General features: G+C 49.6%; 1 protein-coding gene across 3 annotated transcripts in view; it reads right to left on the bottom strand.

Annotated features, from left to right (window-relative positions):
• Positions 1-20,588, bottom strand: part of MYOCD (myocardin) — a 212,527-nt gene that overhangs the window by 44,782 nt on the left and 147,157 nt on the right. Inside the window, exons 4-8 of one of the 3 annotated variants that reach the window (XM_047757100.1) lie at positions 17,478-17,543; positions 12,362-12,405; positions 7,967-8,022; positions 5,113-5,191; positions 2,437-2,598 (exon numbers count right to left, since the gene is read on the bottom strand). In XM_047757100.1, the coding sequence (XP_047613056.1) occupies positions 2,437-2,598; positions 5,113-5,128 (178 nt within the window). In that variant the 5' untranslated portion in view covers positions 5,129-5,191; positions 7,967-8,022; positions 12,362-12,405; positions 17,478-17,543. The remainder of the gene's footprint in view (positions 1-2,436; positions 2,599-5,112; positions 5,192-7,966; positions 8,023-12,361; positions 12,406-17,477; positions 17,544-20,588) is intronic. The other 2 variants (XM_047757098.1, XM_047757099.1) reach the window with 2 other exon arrangements.

Genomic DNA, 20,588 nt, shown 5'->3' with positions numbered 1-20,588 from the left:
AATAAAAAATGGCTATAGGTAAAATATACTACATATGAAATCAAAAGCCAGCATGATGGTGAAAGGTTACTTGTATCAGATGAATGGAGGATTAGCTTTTTTTCCCCTAAATAAATAGCTTTTACAGTAAAGGGAGAAAATGCCCAGGAGAAAAAAAGAGGAAAAGCCATAAATTGCCAATGACAACAAAAATCAAAACAACAAATTATGGAAAAGCATAATCTCACCCTAAAGCAAACAAAGCAAATTAACATGAGGTCTTTGCATTCATGGACCGGAACGTTTAAGAAATGATAAGAGATGCTCCATAGAGATGTTTTCTGCCTTCGATCGCAGCAAAGTCAAGATGGGGACAGGGCACGGGTGAGCGGGGTGGCCCAGGTTCAAAGGCCCAGGACAGTTAGTGTGGAGGGAGGGAGGCAGCAAAGAGGAAAGTCGCAAGGAGGCATTTCATGGGGCTCGTGAGAATGTTTGCTCTCCTGGCGCAGATGTTTCCGTGTTTACAGGGTCCAGATGCCAAACCCATGCCCCTTCTGACTGGTTGGATGAGAAGCAAATTTTAGAATGTGGATACATTTAATAATGAACTTAGTGTTTAATATAACATCTCTATGCACAGGTTTTTTGTTTTTGGCTGGGTTTTTTTGTTTGTTTCTTTTTGCTTTTTAGGGCCGCACCTGCAGCACGTGGAAGTTCCCAGGCTGGGGGTCCAATCAGAGCTCCAGCTGCCGGCCACAGCCACAGCCACAGGCCACATGGGATCCGAGGCACATCTGCAACCTACACCACAGCTCATGGCAATGCTGGATCCTTAACCCACTGAGCGAGGCCAGGGATCAAACCCGCATCCTCACGGATACCAGTCAGATTCCTTTCTGCTGAGCCACAACGGGAACTCCCCATGCACAGTTACTGACAACTGTCAAAAACACCTCCGTGCGCAGTCCTTATTACACACCAATAATTCTCAGAGCTTGGCTTGTGCAGGCCTCCTTGGAAGAGTGTCCGTTTGCCTGCGGGAATGTCAGGACCCCCTTTCTTCCTTCTGCCACAGTCCTCCCAGGAGCAAATTCAGTCCCTTAGGCGATTGGGATCCATCTAGTCTCAAGTGTTCAAAAGGTGTGAAAATGATTTTCCATGGCGGAGAGAGGGACCTTTGGGGTCTCCTCCTTAAGCACCTGTACTTCAACCCTACAGCACGCATGCGTGTTGCCAAGGCGTTTGCTTGTGTTGATATACCTGAACCTCGCTCCCAAGAGCCAGTGAGTCAGGTTGGGTATCATTTCCAGTGGAAGAGGGGAAGGGACCTGGGGACGGTCCCAACGCCCAGCGCCTGACAACAGTAAACTGGCTTCGCATCCCGTTCTTCTCACTCAGGTCCAGGGCTCTTTCCATTCTGCTCGTCTCCTCCTCCGTAGAAGAGGCCGAGGAAAAGGGCCATGACCCCAAAGTGATGGAACCTTGCAGGGGAGACGCTTTGAGGTTTCCAAGTCCCACTCCCAACCTGCCTGACCACGGCCAAAGGGGCCTGTTAGTGACAGACCTGGAGATGATCGCACCGAGTCAAGGAAGACTGAGAAAGACAAATATTCTCTGAGATCACCTATGTGCGGAGCCTCATAAAAATGATATAAATGGACTTATTTATAAAACAGAATCAACCTCACAGACTTTGAAATCAAGCTTATGGTTACCAAGGGGGAAACCGCGGGGCGGAGGAGGGATAAGTTAGGAAGCTGGGATGAACGTATATGCACCACTGCATATAAAATAGATATGTAACAAGGACCTGCTGTCTAACAGAGGGAACTCTACTCAATAGTCTCTAATAACCTAGACAGGGAAAGAATGTGAAAAAGAATGGCGGGAGTTCCCATCGTGGCTCCGTGGTAACGAACCCGCCTAGCATCCATGAGGATGCAGGTTTGATCCCTGGCCTCGCTCGGTGGGTTAAGGATCCGATGTTGCCGTGAGCTGTGGTGTAGGTCTTGGACTCAGCCTGGATCCCGAGTTGCTGTGGCTGTGGTGTAGACTGGCAGCGACAGTTCTGCTTCAACCCCTAGCCTGGGAAGCTCCGTATGTTGCAGAGGTGGCCCTAAAAAGACAAAAGCCAAAAACGACTGGCTCTGTGAACACACGTATAACTGATACACCTGAGATGGATGGGAGCGCATAGGTCAACTCTCCTCCAATCAAACGGAAATGAACCACCCGACCCCTCCAGGCTGGTCCCGGGTTACCTGCCCTGGGAGGGTGACAGGGTGGAGGTTCTCCGTGCCTCCCAGGACCTCTGGTTATGGGGAACCTTCTGGGACAGCGACTCATGGGTCGCCGCTTGTCTGGGAAGGGGCCTCCCTCCCTGGGCGCCAGCATTTCAGAGCCACGGCTGCCCTCCGGCCTCAGCTCAGGGGGACAGGGGCCACCCGTGCCAAGTACCTTTTATGGCCTCTTTCACGGCACAGTCCACGGGCAGGATGTTCTTCTCCACCAGCTCCAGGGGCCCCGGCCGGAGGGCGATTTTTTCATTGAGGTCATCGGCGAGTCGGGCCCTTTTCAGCTTCATCTGCGCGGCGGGGACGGGCCTCTCTGCACTGGAGGCTGACGGGTGCAAAAGACAAAAGGGTCAGCCCTGCGCTGCGTCTCTTCGAGGGGACAGCCAGACCCCGGGACCCAGGGTGCTGCCCCCCTCCTAAGCCCCGGTCAGGGCAGTCTCCTCGTTTCCCATGGATTAGCTGCGAGGACGAGACACTTCCAAATAAAGGCAATTAGAGAAGCACAGAAGAGTTAGAGAAACTTGCCTGGTGAGGAGTTTTGGAAAAAAAAAAAAATAGTGCCATTTGATGATTCTGTCACGAAGTGATCCACGGGGCCTGAGCGGCTGTTGCTAAGTCGCAGCATTTGGTGGCGCCCGCAGTAAACCTTACTATAATTCAAATAGTATTACAGTGAATTGTAATAGCACAACTTTTGGAAGGGTTTTAGACGTGTCGAGGTTGTGATACTAACGGATTCAAATGTCCAGGTCAGGTGTAAAAAAAAAAAACAAGTTTTGGGGGATATAACTTATTTTTTTTTCTTTTTAGGGCCACCCCTGGGCATATGGAAGTTCCCGGGCTAGGGGTCAGATCGGAGTTGCAGGTGCTGGCCTACGCCACAGCCACGCCAGATCCGAGCTGCATCTGCGGCCTATGCCACAGCTCAGGGCAACACCGGATCCTTAATCCACTGAGCAAGGCCAGGGATCGAACTCGCAACCTCATGGTTCCTAGTCGGATGCGTTAACCACCGAGCCACGATGGGAACACCAACTCTGCAAATTTAGATGGTGAGATAGATAAGGACTGCCTAGCCGCCCTGTTTTGTTATTGTCAAGCCACTAACCCGGGCTTAGTATCGGCCACTAGAATCTGCACACAGGAGAGGTCTAGGGATGGCTAGTTGTTGCGACAGGCTGTTGCGACAGGCCTGACGTGTATAGATGCCACCATGTGCGATGGAGAAAACGTCCACGCTCTGAGCAAAGAGCAGGAGTTCCCGAGCTGACCCTCTCCCGCCACTGCTCAGGCCGGTGCCCGGGCTTCTGCTGCACCTGCCGCCTGGGGATCTTTCCCATCCGCCCCATGGGGTTCAGCCTCAGAAAACACTCCTTTCCTGCATCCCCTGCAAGATGCTCTCCTCCATCCCTGATCCTCAGTCCGGTTCCGCAAGCTTGCCACGGACGGACGCACCCCCCGGGGCCCGAGATGGGCGACCCCCAGACTGCCACTCCAGCGAGCCTGCCCCTTCTGCTCCCCCTCATCCTGCTGGGCTCACCCTTGCATGCAGAGTTTGTTCCCTCACCCTCCACAAAGCCTTCCTCCCTCCGGACCTTAGCGGTCCTTCTGCTCTGACTACCACCAGCCGTTACAGGCTTTGGTCCATCATCTCGTATCACTGCTTCCAAAACTAAATGGTGAACCCTTGGAGGGCGGGGGTCATTTTACAGCCAGCAGGTGCCTGGCGCTCCTGGGGATGCCTTCCTGTCGTCTGCTGGGGAGAAGGGACGATTCCACGCGAGCCTCCAGAGACCGAACTGGGGCAGTTCACAGCCTCTGATTTTCCTTCACGACTGTAATGGTGCAACACCTGACATTGCTGACGCTTTTCTGATTATCGTATTACTACACACCCACGGCTGTGGGTGTGGAAAAGGCTAAGAGAGGATACAAAAGATGATGTGAATGCTGGCAAATGCCCCACTTAAAGTCAACTGTTTTTGTGTGTGTGTGTTTGTTTTTTAATTTCTTTTATGGCTGCTCCCGTAGCATAAGGACGTTCCGGGGCCAGGGACGGAATCCAAGCCGCAGCTACAACCTACCCCACAGCTGTGGCACCACACAATCCTTAACCTGCTGTGCCACAGCGGGAACTCCCAGTTGGGTGTCTTTCTTAATTACTTCTCCCATACTTATTGTTCGGTCTGTATTCTTTTCATCACGGTATTTGACTGTAAAGACACTTTATGGCTACATTTCGGCTCCCTCGAATCTGACTGTAAATAGAGTTTTATTTTCTGGCCTTCTCACTAAACATCATTTTGTAAGCTCTGCCTCACTAAATCATGAAACGTTGAAAGCCTCGTGTCTAGAGGCAGCAACATATTCGATCCTATGAATGATCCATGATGTATTCAGCCAGGCTCCTACTCTTGCACGTTCCCCTGATTTCAGTAGGTCACAATTTAAAATAATTACCTGATAAGCATCAACCTTTGTAGGGACGACTCTTACACATTTTGATGAAATACTGGAAATTTATTACTGATGCAAAGGGAAGGATGTTTCAGAGGAAGCTGTTATAGGCTGGACATTGCCCACATGCTCAGAGAAAGTTAGGACGTGGCACAGTGCAGGCTGGACCCCACGCCTGATACCTGCTTGGCCGATACGGCTTCCCCATCTGAGCATCTGCCTGGCCTTGAATGGCCAGATAACGGCTCAAACCCACCACTTTGGAAGGGCAGGGACCTTTTAAAGAGGGCTTGGCAACTGGGCAGAGACAGAGAACTCAGAAAAGCGGCCCACGTTCCATTCTCACCAAAGGGCATCGGATTATGACTCAGGGCAGCCTTACCTTGGAGTATGTGCATTTTAACCACGTTCCCACGGTCGGACCTGTTTCTGACCTTGTGCTTCAGGGTGTCTGCAGCCTGCTGAACACAAACACAGAGTAAATTCTGCTCTCAGCCTCGGACAGGTGAATCACCTAGTTTTAACTTTAAAAGAAGCGCTTTCTCTCTCAAAGGGAAAGAGTCTTTTGTTTATGCATTGATTTTATGGATGGAATGGGCAAACGTCCCCGTTCTCCTCCCCTTTGATGAAGGAGGACTCACAAAAACCTCCCTAGTGTTTCAGGATGGAGAAATAAGATAAAGAGGGGAAAAGCTTGGGTCCACATCAGGCCTGGCAGGAACCTCTTCGTTACATATGAATAAAGCTGTGGGGATGCTCGGATGCTTGCATTGTCGCCCCACCTAGTCCACTGTCTCTTCCAACAGTCACAGGTTAACAGAGATGAAACCTGGAGTTCCCGTTGTGGCGCAGTGGTTAACGAATCCGACTAGGAACCATGAGGTTGCAGGTTCGGTCCCTGCCCTTGTTCAATGGGTTAACGATCTGGCGTTGCCGTGAGCTGTGGTGTAGGTTGCAGACGCGGCTCGGATCCCAAGTTGCTGTGGCTCTGGCGTAGGCCGGAGGCTACAGCTCCGATTCGACCCCTAGCCTGGGACCCTCCATATGCTGTGGGAGCGGCCCAAAGAAATAGCAAAAAAAAAAAAAAAAAAGACAGAAATGAAACGAACCCCCATCCTTCCAGGTAACACAACATCACATGCCCTCCTCCTGTTTCTCCCTCAATTTCTCTTAGGAGGTGAAAATGCAAATCCTGCAGGGCCAGACCCACCAAAGGGAGGCCGTGTAGGGAGGCATCATTCACTGAGTCTCATCGTTTTCTTTCTTTTCGTTCTTTTTTTTTTTTTCAGCCATGCTCATGGCATATGAAGTCCCCAGGCCAGGGATCAAACCCATGACACAGCAGCAACCTGAGCCTCAGCAGCGGCAATGCCGGATCCTTAACCCACTGCACCACCAGGGAACCCCTCATTGTTTTCCGGTTCATGGGTTTGTCTCTAGGGATGACGTGGGCAGTGGCAGGGCCATAACTGGACCTCAGGGCTCTGAGTTCCGGACCCAGAATTTCTGGGTTTTTAGCCCACTCTGTTGGATCCCTTCACTGGCCCGTGGGTGGAGCCTGGGGGTCGTGCCAGTTCTGATGAAAGGCAGTCCTTCGCCAGGTGGCGGAAACCACAGCCTCTTGGGAGTGAATCGGAAGAGTCCTGGAGCGCCGCTCCTTTCTCCAGCCCCTCACTAGAGTCCAGGCTTGAACTCTGCCCGAGAGGAGAAAGACACCTCTTGGCCCTTCTTTCTCTGGACGGTGCTGACACCGGCTAAACAGTCCCTATTGTACTCATGAATTCGGGTGGCAGACAGGCACTCGGAAGGTAGAGACTAGAATTTCCCCACTCAGATGCGAAAGGAAAGAGAAACAAACACAGTTCCTTTTGCATAAGCTAGTCTACATGGAGGGAATAAATAATAAGGCTCTACTGTGCAGCATAGAGAACTATATCCAATGTCCTGTGATAAAACATAATGGAAAAGAAGATATATATATATATATATATATATATATATGTCTTTTCTATTTTGTCTTTTCGGGCCACACCTGCAGCATATGGAAGTTCCCAGGCTAGAGGTCAAATTGGAGCTGTAGCTGCCAGCCTGCACCACAGCCGCAGCAACGCCAGACCCTCTAACCCATGGAGTGAGGCCAGGGATCGAACCCACGTCCTCATGGATGCTAGTCAGGTTCATTACCGCTAAGCCACAACAGGAACTCCGGAAAATAGTATTTAAAAAAGCGTGGCTTTCCCATCATGGCTCAGCAGAAATGAATCTGACTAGGAACCATGAGGTTGCGGGTTTGATCCCTGGCCTCGCTCAGTGGGTGAAGGATCTGGAGCTGCCGGGAGCTGTGGCATAGGCCGGCAGCTACAGCTGATTCGACCCCTAGTCTGGGAACATCCATATGCCGCAGGTGAGGCCCTATAAACCCCCCAAAAAAGTCGAGTTAAAAAGTGTATATATACACATACAACCGAGTCAGTGAAATTATCACAATGCTGTAGATCAACTACACTTCAATTAAAAAACCAAAAACACAGTTCCCACTGTGGCTCAGAGGGTCAAGAACCCGACTAGTATCCATGAGGATGTGGGTTCCATCCCTGGTGTCGCTCGGGGGGTTAAGGATCTGGGGTTCCCGCAAGGTGCAGCACAGGTCGAAGATGTGGCTCAGGTCCCGCGTGGCCGTGGCTGTGCCGTAGGCTGGCAGCTGTGGCTCTGATTGGACCCCTAGCCGGGGAGCTTCCCTATGCCATGATCTGGCCCTAAAAATCAAAACAGACAAACAAAAAACCAACACATGATACCGTTTGCCTTTAAATATGCAAATAAGCTCCATATATATGTCCATAGGCCCCCACCCTATTAGTGAATTGGATTTAAAACAATCTGATTGCTGCTGAGAAAAGCCTATCCGGAGAGAGAGGGAGCTGGCCCACCAACCTCAGGGCCCTCACGTCACCGCCTTCCGGCCCCACCGCATCTCTGCAGGGGTCCCCATTCCCCCCAACCCCGCCGCCATCAGGATGACCCGGGACATTCTTGTTGAAAGCTAACGAACAGAAGTTTCAAGGCGAACCCCGCTGATCCCACTGCCACAGTCTCCGTTCCTAGGATTAAGACCTCACGTGGCGGGGGTGGGGGCAGGGCCCCGAAATTCTCCCTGCTTTTGCCCAAGTTTGGCATTTGGAGATCAAGAGCCTGGAGGGTAGGTACAGGACGACGGGAAGGTGGCACAAGGTTACCTTGTCACTCTCCAGACGTCGTCTTTGCTCATGGAATGCAGGTGGGCTTCTCAGGGCTGAAACGGAAAGACGGAGACGTGAGCGCAGGGGGCTCAGGGCCCGGAGCGGCTGGTGTGGCGGGCTTTGCCGGGGTGCTGGCGAGCGGTGCGCGGTAGAGGGGGCTGTGATCACCTTCAAGAGGCCACAAGCAATTCAAGAGGAAAGACCTGGAGGTCATCAGCGTCCCTGAAGCCACAGGACAAAGAGGAAGGTGGCCCTCAGGCCTCAAACAGGCGGAGCAGCGGAGGCAGAAGATGCGACAGGAAGGGAAGTGGCAGAGACGGGGCATTCCAAGGTCCTGAGGAAGGGCAGGCCTAGGGGAGGGGGCCAGGCAAGGGTCTCGTTTTGGGGGTGACCACCCCCCCGCCCTCTTTGACTTTGCGCTGCCCTTGAGCGCAGACGTCCGGGTGGAGGCTGCAGTCTGTGGAGGGGCCGTGTCCCACCTTGAGGGAGGGGCCTTTGACTCTGGGTCCAGAGGGTGGGGGGTCGGTCCTGAACATGCAACAGAAGGGTGCTGAGTGGGAAGCAGAGAATCCGACGTCGAGGGCTGGAAGGGACCTTGGAGATGGAGAAGTAGAACTCCAGGCCTGAGCAGGATGGGGAAACTGAGGCTCACGTGAGGGGATGGACTCGTCCAAGGTCACACAGGTAGGGCTGGAAGCCTAGGTCCTCTGACACCCTAACTCCTTTCAGGGTGTGATGTTCAAAATGCCAACTACCAGGCACTGGTCCATCACAAGCCCATGAAAGCTGGAGACAACCTGGTCCGAATGCCAGCCTCCCTTCTCTCCTCCTCCCGGCTCACGGCAACGCTGCAGGATTGATGCAGGAAACTGGGCCCTAGCAAAGCAGCCGCGTGTCATTCTGCAACATTCCACATCTGTGTTGGTTTTCCTGATCCCCTGGAATGACTAAAGCCAGGACCCGGTAAAGACGGCTTTTCACTAGAGGTGAGGAGCTTGGTCAGAGGCTACGGGATGGCATCATATATATACTGCATTGCATCCCATGATCCAGGACAAGCTGCTGCATCCCATGGTCCAGGATTCTAATATTACTCTGACAGAGGTCCACTCTCAAGCCACAGGCAAAGAGATATACTTCCAAACATGGGCTGGCATAAAAAAAAAAAAGGGGGATTTCTAGCCAGATGGGCCCTTGGGCTGTGTGGGTGAGAGTGTGTGTGAGTGTGTGTGCACCCCATTGAGCTGTAGGACTGTGCTAAATGTGACCCCTGCTTTCAGATGGCCTTGGTGGACATCAAGTAGACACCACTGTTGTCTGGGCAACTGGTGGACCACATCCTCTACTGAGGATGCTGCTTGGGTACCGACTAAAGGCATCACTCTAACTCGTCCCTTCTCACTCCGACATCCACAGTGTTGACCAAAGGAATGTCCAGAAGAGTCCCAGCTGGCTGCCCGGTGCCCAGCATGGTGAACAAGCAGTGTCCTCCTTGATTGGACCAGAGCCCAAGAGGCTTCCCTTCTGACAGTATAAAAAGAACGGACTACCTCCCTTGAAACTCACATTTCCCACTGATCGAAGACTACCAGTTTCTCTTTGCTGCTTTTCACTCTCAAAAGGAGCCTTTCTGCCCAAACCTGCCCTTTGAAATGGCCTCTTTCTCTTTCCATTTCTCCCCACTCATTGGCTCTGAGGAATCCTCTGGAACAATGTGCAGGGCCACGCTGCTTGTGCCTTTTCTCTGGTTTGGGTCAGGCCACCATCCTGAGTCCAGAGGCTTGCCTTTCAGAGCACTTCATCACAACTGCAAGTTCTACTGGTGGTGTTTGGAAAGCATCTCCGCTTTCCCCAGGCCACTGGGTCTTAGGACTCTGTGTGAGTCCAGGCGGCTCTGGGCGGTCTATACAACCTGGACCTATAGGTCCGACAGCCTGATAGCCTGGTGGTCACCTAGGCAGGTATTATATATTGGGGTGGCTTAATCACTTCCAAATCCAGAAAAGGAATTGATTTTCGTGTGGCCTTATTAAGTGGTGAAAAAGAGTCATGCCTCCTCTCCCTTAAGAAGCAACCCTAAGGGAACAGCCTGAATCTATCTTGAGATAGCGCTGACATTCCAAAAACTCATTCGCTTTAACTGGGCTCAGGACTTTGGAGGAATTTACCTGGGATTCTTGTCCCAGAGGCTCTTTCATTCTTATTATTCATTCTCCTAAGAAACGCTGCATATCCTGGATCTTAGCTTGGGGGGCTATAATTCATCACTTCTTGGCGTTAATAATTCCCCTGTAGCGTGATCGTTTGGTCCAGTTCTCTGATGCCAGGAGCACAAAGGTCTTCGGGAACCTTCTGCCACGCGGTGGGAGAGGCTATGCCCATGCAGGAAGGATGCTAAAAAGGCCCACCGGCTGCATTTTACCACCCGCTCTTTCTTTCAGGGCTTAAGGGGTGTTTCGTGGGGTGTCACCTTGGCCTGCCACGGCCCCCCTGACTGACAGTTGCCTTTTCTGGGGTGGTTGTCTTAGCCACCTCCCCTGAGGGCCCGCAAAAGCCATAAGGCATGTCCCCTCGCCGCCTCCATGGTGGCTTTTTGGAAAAATACATGAAGGATTGCCTCTGCGGTGGCCCTGGAGGGGGATCAAGGGGCAACATTTTATTTAAGGGATGCTGGCCTTTCGGACTGAAAGGGAATTTGGATTTTCTAAATTAAAAAAAAAAAAAAGTCACTGTGATTTCCAATTACAATACAGTTGTAAGCTCACTCAGCCACACATGGAGCTCATTCCCGCCCCCGGAGGAAGACGAATCGCTTCTCACCAGGGAATTCATGTTCTCGCTGCGGAGTTTGGTTCCGGGCTATTCCTATTTCTGTCCCCGCAGCTCCAGCCAATTTGGGTCAGCTGTGTGGATAAACATTTGCTTACTTGGAGCGCAGCAAACGATCCCAAGATAAGAACAGGCCTCCTGCTGTTCCCCGCTTCCAGCCTTTCTGCCTCCAACAGGACCTTGGAAGAGGGAGGAAACGGGCCAGGAGCCAGGGTCCGGGCGGGGGCGGGGGCGGCCGCCGGAGCGCTGGTTCGCAACGTGTGGCCTGGGGACCCGCATCAGCAGCATCAGCTGGAAACGGGTCAAAACCCCAAATTCTCAGGCTCCAGCCCAGACCCACGGGCTCCCAAGCCCCGGTGGGAGGCGGGAGCCAGAGGGGTCGGCATTTTCAAAGCCTCCAGGGGCTGCTGGGGCTTTGGCGTTTCCAAGGCCAGTGGGTCCTGATCTGGAGTCCTCGGGCATCTGGGAGTTCCAGAAGGAAGGAACGAGGTGTCTAGGACTGATTTTTCAGTGTGTCAACGAGCCGAAGGCGAAAGCTATGCGGGCCCAGAGAAAGCCTGCTTCGGTTAAGGGAACAGTCCGTCTCCACGGTCGCGGCCTGGAATCCTGACAACGTGGTTGGGAACTGGTTGTTCTCGTCTGAGAGCTCTGGCTGGTAAGTGTACACACCAGGAATGAATCAGAGACAGCTACACGGACCAGTACCTCCTAGAGATAAGGCTCTTCGGGAGGAAGACAAAACTAATTCAGACCTCAGGTCTCTAGCAGTGATGGGTCTCCCGGAAGAGCCTTGGGTGACCGGGATTTGGGAGCCAGCCCTTGGGCTCTGCCCCTGCTTTGCCAGCTATTCTCGGCCCGGCCTTGGACACGACTGACAGTCCTCCTAGGGTCTCCGTTTCCCACCGCTGAGATGGGCTTAGTAGGGCTTGTCCTCCTTGGAAACTGTATTGTCTCTTTAGGCTGCCAGAGGGCTGTCCCTTCAGTCCCCCACATGGTAAGTCTCGGGGGTCTGAAACGAGTGCATTTTCCCCTGGAGCTGTGTACTCTCTGAGGCCCGGCTTGCACCCTTGGAGAACTGAAGGCGTCATATGTGAACGCCTTGGGATGTCTCAGAAGGGTTCAAAGACAAGTTCAAAGTACGCCTGGAACCCCTGGTTCACTAGCTTTGGAGGAAAAAGCAACGAGAACATGGCAGGAAAAGGCGGGGTGGGGTAAAGAAGGAAGTTAGGCGCTTTGACCCGAAGCGGCTTGGCATGAAGAGCCAGGGCAGCTTCTCCTCTCTCTGGATTTGAGATGTTAGAAGGAGGGCAGGAGACAGATCAAACCCTTGTGCCGTGTTCTGCTCAGACAGCCAACAGTGTGTGGGAGAGTGCTGGGGGGAGAAGCCAAGTCAGATGAATGCACTGGAGAAAAGGGAGGCAGGCTTTGCCCGGTCAGCTTCTCAAAATGATCAGGAAGCTGTGGGGGTGGCGGGGGGGGGGGAGAGGGGGGGTGTGGGGGGTACAGGAATTGCCCCGCCATTCTTCTTGCTATTCAGAAGGACCACAGAGTTCGGGGATTTACCAAGGCTTGGCAGTAAGTATGTGGCTGCTGAGGCTTGGATTAGTCTGCAAAACAAATAAAGGCAGCACCATTCATAGACAGCTCATCGCATCTTTCCATTCATTTATATCCACCAGGTCCTGCACCCGGGCTGCCCGGACAGTTGGTCCCGGCCAGCGGTGCTTTCTCTGAGTCCCTGCGCAGAAGTCGCAGCCTTCCTGGGCCCCTGGAGTCCAGAGTCCTCTAGTTTCGTTTTCTGTATTCCAGGAGAACAAAGTAAGGTTCCCGCCTCTCCCCCCCGGCCTTGCACAGGTCAGCCCCCCCTGTACCAGCAAAAGGCGAGGGAAAGAGAAGGTCACTTCCTTCCTTCAATCCTCCCAGAGGGTCACTGCCATCAAGCACTGGGACGTCGCCCAGTATCCTTCCTGGGCTTCACTCAGCAGGGGCCAGTTGGGGACCTTCTGGATTTGGAAGATCTTTGAAAGAGAATTCACAGCGGACTCCTCTGTGCTCTGGGCCTTCCTCCCAGCATGTGGTCAAAATATCTACCGAATCGCTCTCTGATTTTTTTTTTTTTTGCATCTAAAACTCATCTTTCTGCACTAAGGCTTCTGAAGCGGATGGAATTAAATGCCATCGTTTAAGATTCTACCCAAGAGAGTGATGCCCAAAGAACAGCATGCAGTGGAGGAAACGCGAGTGAGAAATGACGGGCGGAGCCAAGCCCCATTTGGGGAGGAGGCTGGGCGGGGAGGAAACAGGGGACCCTGATGGCCTCGCACAGACTTGAGCCTGATGGGGGGGGGCGGTGTGGGTAGTGGTGGTAGCAGTGGCAAAGCCACCCCTCTGAACTCCAGTTGATCGTGACAAAGCAGGCAGCTCGAAATCTCCAGTTTGAGATTCAGAGGTAGGATTTTGGAAAGGAGCCCAAACAATAACTTAAGCTAACAGTTCTCTGTGAATGTCGAGAGGCTATTTCACTCAGATTTTACAGCTCTCATGAAAACGTGAATTCCACATGGGACACTAGACATGTGAAATCAATCCTAGAAGCCAGCCTGGGCCCAGGCTTCTGGTCTGAGAACCCTTCCTCACTGTTTAAAGCTGTTGTAGGGGTTCCGTGCTGGCCACAGGACCATGCCTTCCTTGACTAAATTCAAGGAACAATGTCTCTAAATGCATTCAAAGCATAGGAAGGGAAAAATCCTGAACCTAGAATGCACACAGGTAAGAAAGGAGTCCATGCCTAAGAGAGGTGGTTAAGGGGGCGGGGCGCTTCAAAGAGAGAACCCGAGCCCTGATTGCTGTGGCCCGTTTGAGACTCATCAGTAACTTGGAAACCTGCGGGATGCAAGCCCAAGAAAGAGGAAGAAATGAGACGCAACCCATGTGGATGCGCTTCAGTGCTCAGCTGAAAATCACTGTGGTTCCACTCAGTGGAGTCAGAGGAGGAGAAGCCCTGCATTTAATCACCACTTTGGTCTGGACTCAGGGGACTCTTTCACTCTTGGTCGTGTTGAGATGTGGTTTATGATATAGAATCCCAAACCACTGCATTAAAACCCTTGGCTTTTCCTTGGCATTTTCACAGACCTGTATCTTGACTTCCCCAAATTTCCAAATGAAGTTTGGGGGCCACAAAATACTTGAGGATCGATGCTGACGTCAGTGCTTTTAAAGTTCGAGTGACTCCTTTTGAACATCTGAGACAAGAGCCCCTTTCCAGAATCAGGAGACGCAGGCCTGGTCTCAGCTCTGCCGCAACAGGAAGAGACTGCACGTCTGTTGCAACGGACAAGGCCCTGTGGTTTCACCTCGCGGACAAGGCAAGACTAATTCTGCCCAAGGACAGCAGGTGTTTCTGCCGACCGGCTAAACACAGCGCTGCTGTGAGATAATAACATAAGGACAAGGAACAGCTCACCGCGTCATCAGCTTTCAATGTACGCAATTTATGACAAGTTTGAAAATTCAGGGGGAGGATGGCAGTTCTTTCAAGTGTTATGGATAATGTGAGATCGTGTTGGCAGTTTTATTGTGCATGCACTTAAATTCTCACAGATGAACTCAGTAAACAGGGCTGCATCGGACCCTGGTCTTGGGACGTTTGAAAGACTCTTGCACCTGCCCCACCGGTCTCAGTTTTCTGAACGTTAACGACAGCGCGGCTTGAACCAGGGCAGGGGTTTTCAGACTCTGTTTGAAGAGGACCAGGGCTCCAGGGAGGATAATCAGGGGTGGCGAGGAAGGATGAGGGGCGCCGAGATGTGGCACGGGCCCCCGACCCTGCTCTAGCCAGTACATATACAATACCTTCAACTACTAAAAAACTGAAAATCGTGAAATCATAGGATCTCTAATGACGCTTGGCTCGGCCTGCCTCCCTTTGACTCTCTCCTTCCCTCCTTTCTTCTTTCCTTCAGCTTCAAAAAGTTCGAATAATAGAACGAAGACATAAAAAGCCCTCTCGTGGAACACAACGAGCTCCATCTTGAATTATGCTCTGCGGGCTTCCTAGCACCTTTCCCCCTAAAATCATGAGTCTCTTCAAAGGACAGTGTTGCTCACTGTTGTCCCCACAGAGCCTGGCCCTGTACCTGACATCGGGTCTGGTTCCTTAAAAAGTGTGTTGCATTTGATGGCGTTGAAAGGACCCTGAGACTGTGGGTTCCTCTTGCCTTCTCCGGAGCAGCTGCCTTTAGGCAGGTAGCCCTGAGGGGTTGAGTGAGCAGATGGCATATTTAACCTTTCCCTGGGCGAGGCTGCCAGCTCTGCCCCCTATCTCTCAGCAGGTGCAGAGGCTCATCTGGGTCTGGTTTTCCCAGAAGAACTAAGAAATCAAGGTCGGGGGGTTGGGCCTGCAGGGGGCACCTGCTGTGGCTTTGACATTTTTCCACGGCAGAACCTGCATCTTTGGGAAGCCTGGTTAAGAGGAGGTGGCTGAAGACTATGAAAAATTGATGGCACTTAATTAGCCTTTCTCATTTTGCTGAATTAAAAAGAAAACATCATTGTACTACTCATAGGAATTTTTTCTCCAGCAACTGTCTTAATTATACAATAGACTATGGATGCAAAATTTCTGTCAAGCAGTATTTCGTTAATATGTACACTATTTGATTTGGGAAATCCTAGAGAACAAAACAGTGTATCTTCACCAGACCCTGCTCCACAAATGGATGTTTAAATTTTTTTTTATTTATTTAAAAAAAATCAAATGGACAATTCATATAAATTCCATGTTTTTTTTTTTTTTGTCTTTTTGCCTTTTCTGGGGCCGCTTCCCACAGCATATGGAGGTTCCCAGGCTAGGGGTTGAATTGGAGCTGTAGCCGCCGGCCTACACCACAGCCACAGCAATGCCAGATCCGAGCCGCTTCTGTGACCTACATCACAGCTCACGGCAATGCCGGATCCTTAACCCACTGAGCGAGGCCAGGGATCGAATCCGCAACCTCATGGTTCCTAGTCAGATTCGTTGACCACTGCGCCACGATGGGAACTCCCCATGGGTGTTATTTTAAAAATGTATCACAAGGTTCATTCCTATCTTTATTAGGTGTTTTACTGATTCCCTGAGATTTAACCCCAGATGCTAAAAAAAAAAAAAAAAAAAAAATGCTTATCCTCATTCAAATACCAGCTGCAAGACCCAGGCTTGGATTATTTTAAGCACATGGGCTGAACTCTGAATCAGCGTGAACAGCTCGAACGGACAGAAAGGTACCGGGTCTCTCTGCTCCAACTGCCTTTCCAGAATTAAAGGAGAGAAACACCCATGAAGGAATAGATTATTCTAATCCCATTGAAATTGACAACCTCATCTTACATTGGAGGGCATGTGACAGAGACTGAAGTCTGCTCAGAGGATCCTGGGGCATCTATGCTTGTCTATAGTCCACTCTTGTGATCATTCCTCTGGGCCATGGTTCAACAAATTTGATTCTACACATTTCCAACAGGAGTCAGAAGACGACTGGCCTGGTCAGCTTCAAGTGCAAATATACTGATCTGACCAGAAGTCTGCAGACCCTTGGTCTCTTCTGTGTTTTAGCACCTGCCCTGGTGGGCTGACTAAGATGCAACAGGCCACACAGACTTGCTTTTTCATTTTCTCATCCTAGGTGTACATATTATTGAAGCAGCCTTTCAACTGCAGGGGGAGTTGTCTATTTTGCACTCAGCAAAGTCCTAAAAAAGTTATTCAGCTGTAAGGTTACCTGCTATTTATTGTTCATAGGGCTTAGCCAGGAACAAAGAGCTGTGTTTGAATTACCAAAGGAAAGGGCCTGAAAAAGCCTTAGTTCTTTTCTGGCTCTGAAGCACTGGCTATACTTAAAATATTTAGATCATGGGTCACAAGGCACCAAGGTTACTAACTGCAGGACATTTGTTATCAAGGGCAAATACTTGTCGCATACGCAACCCTGAAGTTAACAGTCAGGACAAGGACCTGGATTTCTGCAAGAGTCATTATGGATTTTTAAATTCTGTTCAGGGAAGAAGTTAGAAAGTATGACACAAAGGAGCCGAAACTGTGACATCACTCATCCAGGATTTCTCCTATTCCTATAGGTCCCAAAAGTTAGCTTCGATTGCTATCCTGGCAGGAAATTATAAACATATCTTCTAAAAGATATGATAAGCCTTCTTCTTTGACCCACATGATGGACGGTAATTCAACGTTCTTTCATTTATGCTAGAATGGTATTGCTGCTCATTATTCCAGAATTAAGTACTTGACAATGTTCAATTAAAGGTGGACTCAACCACCCAAACAAAAGTGAAACTGAGGAGGTGAGAAAGAGATGATGTGACTGGTGCTTCCAGAAAGAAGGGTGATTATATCCAACACTAAAAGCAGGAGGAATATCCATAGTGAACTGTGCTTATCCTATAAACAAACTCACCACGTTGGAATTTTAGGTACCACCTATATGTTTACAAAGAAGCCCGTGCAGGTGACTAGTATTGGTGGCCAGTCCTCCAAGGTCTGGGATTCCTGCCGACACAGAGCCTGTGAGGATCTTGGGAGACCCACCACCGGAATTAGGCTATGACCCCTGGCGTGCTTTCCAGCTCCCAAATTGCATGGTCCCACAGTACAGAGCAGTTAGTAAAAGAAGCAGCGACTCACGTGGTATGATGCCTTCATTAGCCAGCTGTTCCTGGGTCCTTCTCTGTTGAAGTCGTAACTGTAAAACTTAGAAAAGGAAGCATTAGTTTGTGAGTTGGGCTAAGACTGATTACAATCACTTCTAGTCACCCTGTATTTTTTTTTTTTTTGTATCACTCTTTTTCATGTTATTTCTGGAATGGCTCTGACAGTGTTCATGGGAGGTACACTCATATTTTTGTTGTAGATGTGGAGAAAGAAGGAGGAGACAAGCTGAGGGGGTGGCAGGGCTTTGCAGCAAGTGGGTAACAACCAGAGATTAGAAGGCCTATCTCCTCTTTGAAGTGAATGCCATTGTCACACCCTGTGCTCCACAGCCACTGCGACACCATCCGGGAGACGAATGCCTTCAGGTCGTGCTGGGAATGTGGCCATGATTTCAAAAGAGGAGACAGAATAAAGAAAGCTGGGTCCTGGAGTTCCCTGGTGGCCCAGTGCTTAAAGATCCAATGTTCTCACTGCTGTGGCATCGGTTTGATCCCTCATCCAGGAATGTCCACATGCCATGGGTGAGGTATGCCCCCCCCCAAAAAAAGAAGAAAAAAGAAAGAAAGCTGGCTCTCCCGAGTCTCATCCGGGTGTACATCCCATCCCAGCCCCTTCAAAGCGTGACTCCCTCCGGGCAAGGGGCTCAACCTCTTTGACCCTCATTTTTTTCATTTGTAAATGGGAACAATGCCTACCGTGCAAGATCACTATAAAGTTTGGTAAAACAATTTATGCAGGAAGCTTAGCAGAATGCCTGGCACATAAGTCATCAATAAATGGCAGTACTATGAGAATCTGGAATCTACCTGGACATTCAGAGAAGGACATTTGAAGTCACGCTTTGTTTGCTCAAAAAAAAAAAAAAAAAAAGGACAACATAAATTATCTAAACTATAAATTATAAAACTTTATGTTACTATCCCATAGTACAAATAGATTATATATAATCATATATATGATATGTATTATAAGTGTAATATTTATGATTTTTCTCCTTCTCCTCACCCCTTTCCTCCTTAAAAAAAAAAAATCTATCTTTGGACTTTCACATTTTCTCTGGAAGATTCTGAGTTTGCCATCTTGGTTCCTGGGTTTAAGTTTCTCAGGCTAAGAAAAGAAAGAGCAGAAATTTTCAAAGAGAGGGATTCATTTAATCACTTTATAATGAAAAGAGGGATGAATTGCTTTCATGACAATAAAATTGGAATGGAGAGAAGAGAAGCTAAAATGAAAAAGGATAAATGGGTTGATGTTCAAATTTATTTAGTATTTTAGAGTGAGGCTTCAGAGCATATTCAGTCACCAGATACCCTGAAAATAACAGAGAAAGACAATTTTAAACAGTATTGCTGGAGTTCCCATAGTGGCTCAGTGGTAACAAACCCGACTAGTATCCATGAAGACGAGGGTTTGATCCCTGGCCTCGCTCAGTGGGTTAAGGATCCTGTGTTGCCATGATTGAGCTGTGGTGTAGACGGCAGATGTGGCTCAGATTCTGCATTGCTGTGGCTATGGTGGAGTCTGGCAGCTGCAGCTCTGAATTGGACCCCTAGCATGGGAACCTCCATAGGCCACAGGGGAGACCCTAAAAAGACAAAATAGATAAATAAATAAATAAACAGTATCGTTACTGGTTTTGAATTGAGTTCTCCCCATCGTTCTTTGGGAGAGACCGATGTTGTTGAGTTGCTCTTAATTACTCTTGCTGGCTAGACTGTGCTTCACTGAACAGCCTCTAATGATTCCATCTTAGGACGGAACAGCAAAGAGGACTGAATTTTACTTTGTGGATAAATGAAAAAGACAATGAGAATTTATTGTTTAAGCCCTCTTTCAGACCAACCTTCTCCCTAATAAAAACTGTAAACTCTGAACAAAGCGTGAAAAATGATGACCCGAGGATTCTGCATAGTAGCAAAACCAGGCAGATGTAGGGAGAGGCTGAAACTTGGGGAAGTGACTGACATGGGAGTGAATTTCCCACTTTGGCTTCGGGGGGCTTTGCCTTGAGGGTGGCCTGTAGTCATGAAGCGGCAAATCACAGGTAGTTAAAATTCCTATAGGAAACCCACGCATCTTTCTGGCCGGAGGAATCGAGGAAAGGCATCCAGACAACCAAGGCTGACCACCTGGAGTGAGGGAGACACCACACAGGGGAGGGCGCTGGAGACGACAGGATTCCCTAGCTCTGTGTCTGCATCTCCACAAATTTCAGGTGGAGCCCTTAATAATGTTTCCATGGGATGGATTCAAAGCAACACAGCCAGGTTTAAAACTACAGTGAAATTCCAACGCCTGTGCACATAGGCAAGAGAGAGCTTAAAGTGTGAATCTACCTCTGTTAATTGTGGGCTAAAACAAACAAATCGGCGTTCTCCTGAGAACTATAAAATAACTCAGTCTATGTAACATAAGATTCACAATGTCTAGGGTGCAATCTACAAGTACTCTACACACCAAGAATTAGGAAAATGGGCCCCATTCTAAATGGAAAAGACAAGAAACAGATGCTAACCTTGAGATGACCCAGATATTGGAATTATTAAACCAGGACTTCAGTTATTTTCAGCTATGCCCAATGAAGTAAAAGAAAACATACTTGCAATGAATGTAAAGATGGGAAATCTCATAGCAAAATAGAACACTTAAGAAGAAACAAAATGGAAACATTAAATGAAACAGAATATCCGAAATTAAAAATTCACTGAATGGTACAACCACTATGGAGAACAGTATGGAGGTACCTTAGAAAACTATACACAGAACTACCATACGACCCAGCAATCCCACTCTTGGGCATATATCCAGACAAAACTTTCCTTGAAAAAGACACATGCACCCACATGTTCACTGCAGCACAATTCACAAGAGCCAAGACATGGAAACAACCCAAATGTCCATCGACAGATGATTGGATTGGGAAGATGTGGTATATATACACAATGGAATACTACTCAGCCACAAAAAAACATTATCATGCCATCTGCAGCAACATGGATGGAACTAGAGACTCTCATCCTGAGTGAAATGAGTCAGAAAGAGAAAGACAAATACCATATGATATCACTTACATCTGAAATCTAA

This window comes from Phacochoerus africanus, chromosome 14 (genome assembly GCF_016906955.1).
Source record: "Phacochoerus africanus isolate WHEZ1 chromosome 14, ROS_Pafr_v1, whole genome shotgun sequence".
NCBI lineage: Eukaryota > Metazoa > Chordata > Mammalia > Artiodactyla > Suidae > Phacochoerus > Phacochoerus africanus.
The sequence above is the reverse complement of the archived record's forward strand: the minus strand, read 5'-3'. Positions and strand labels throughout refer to the sequence as shown.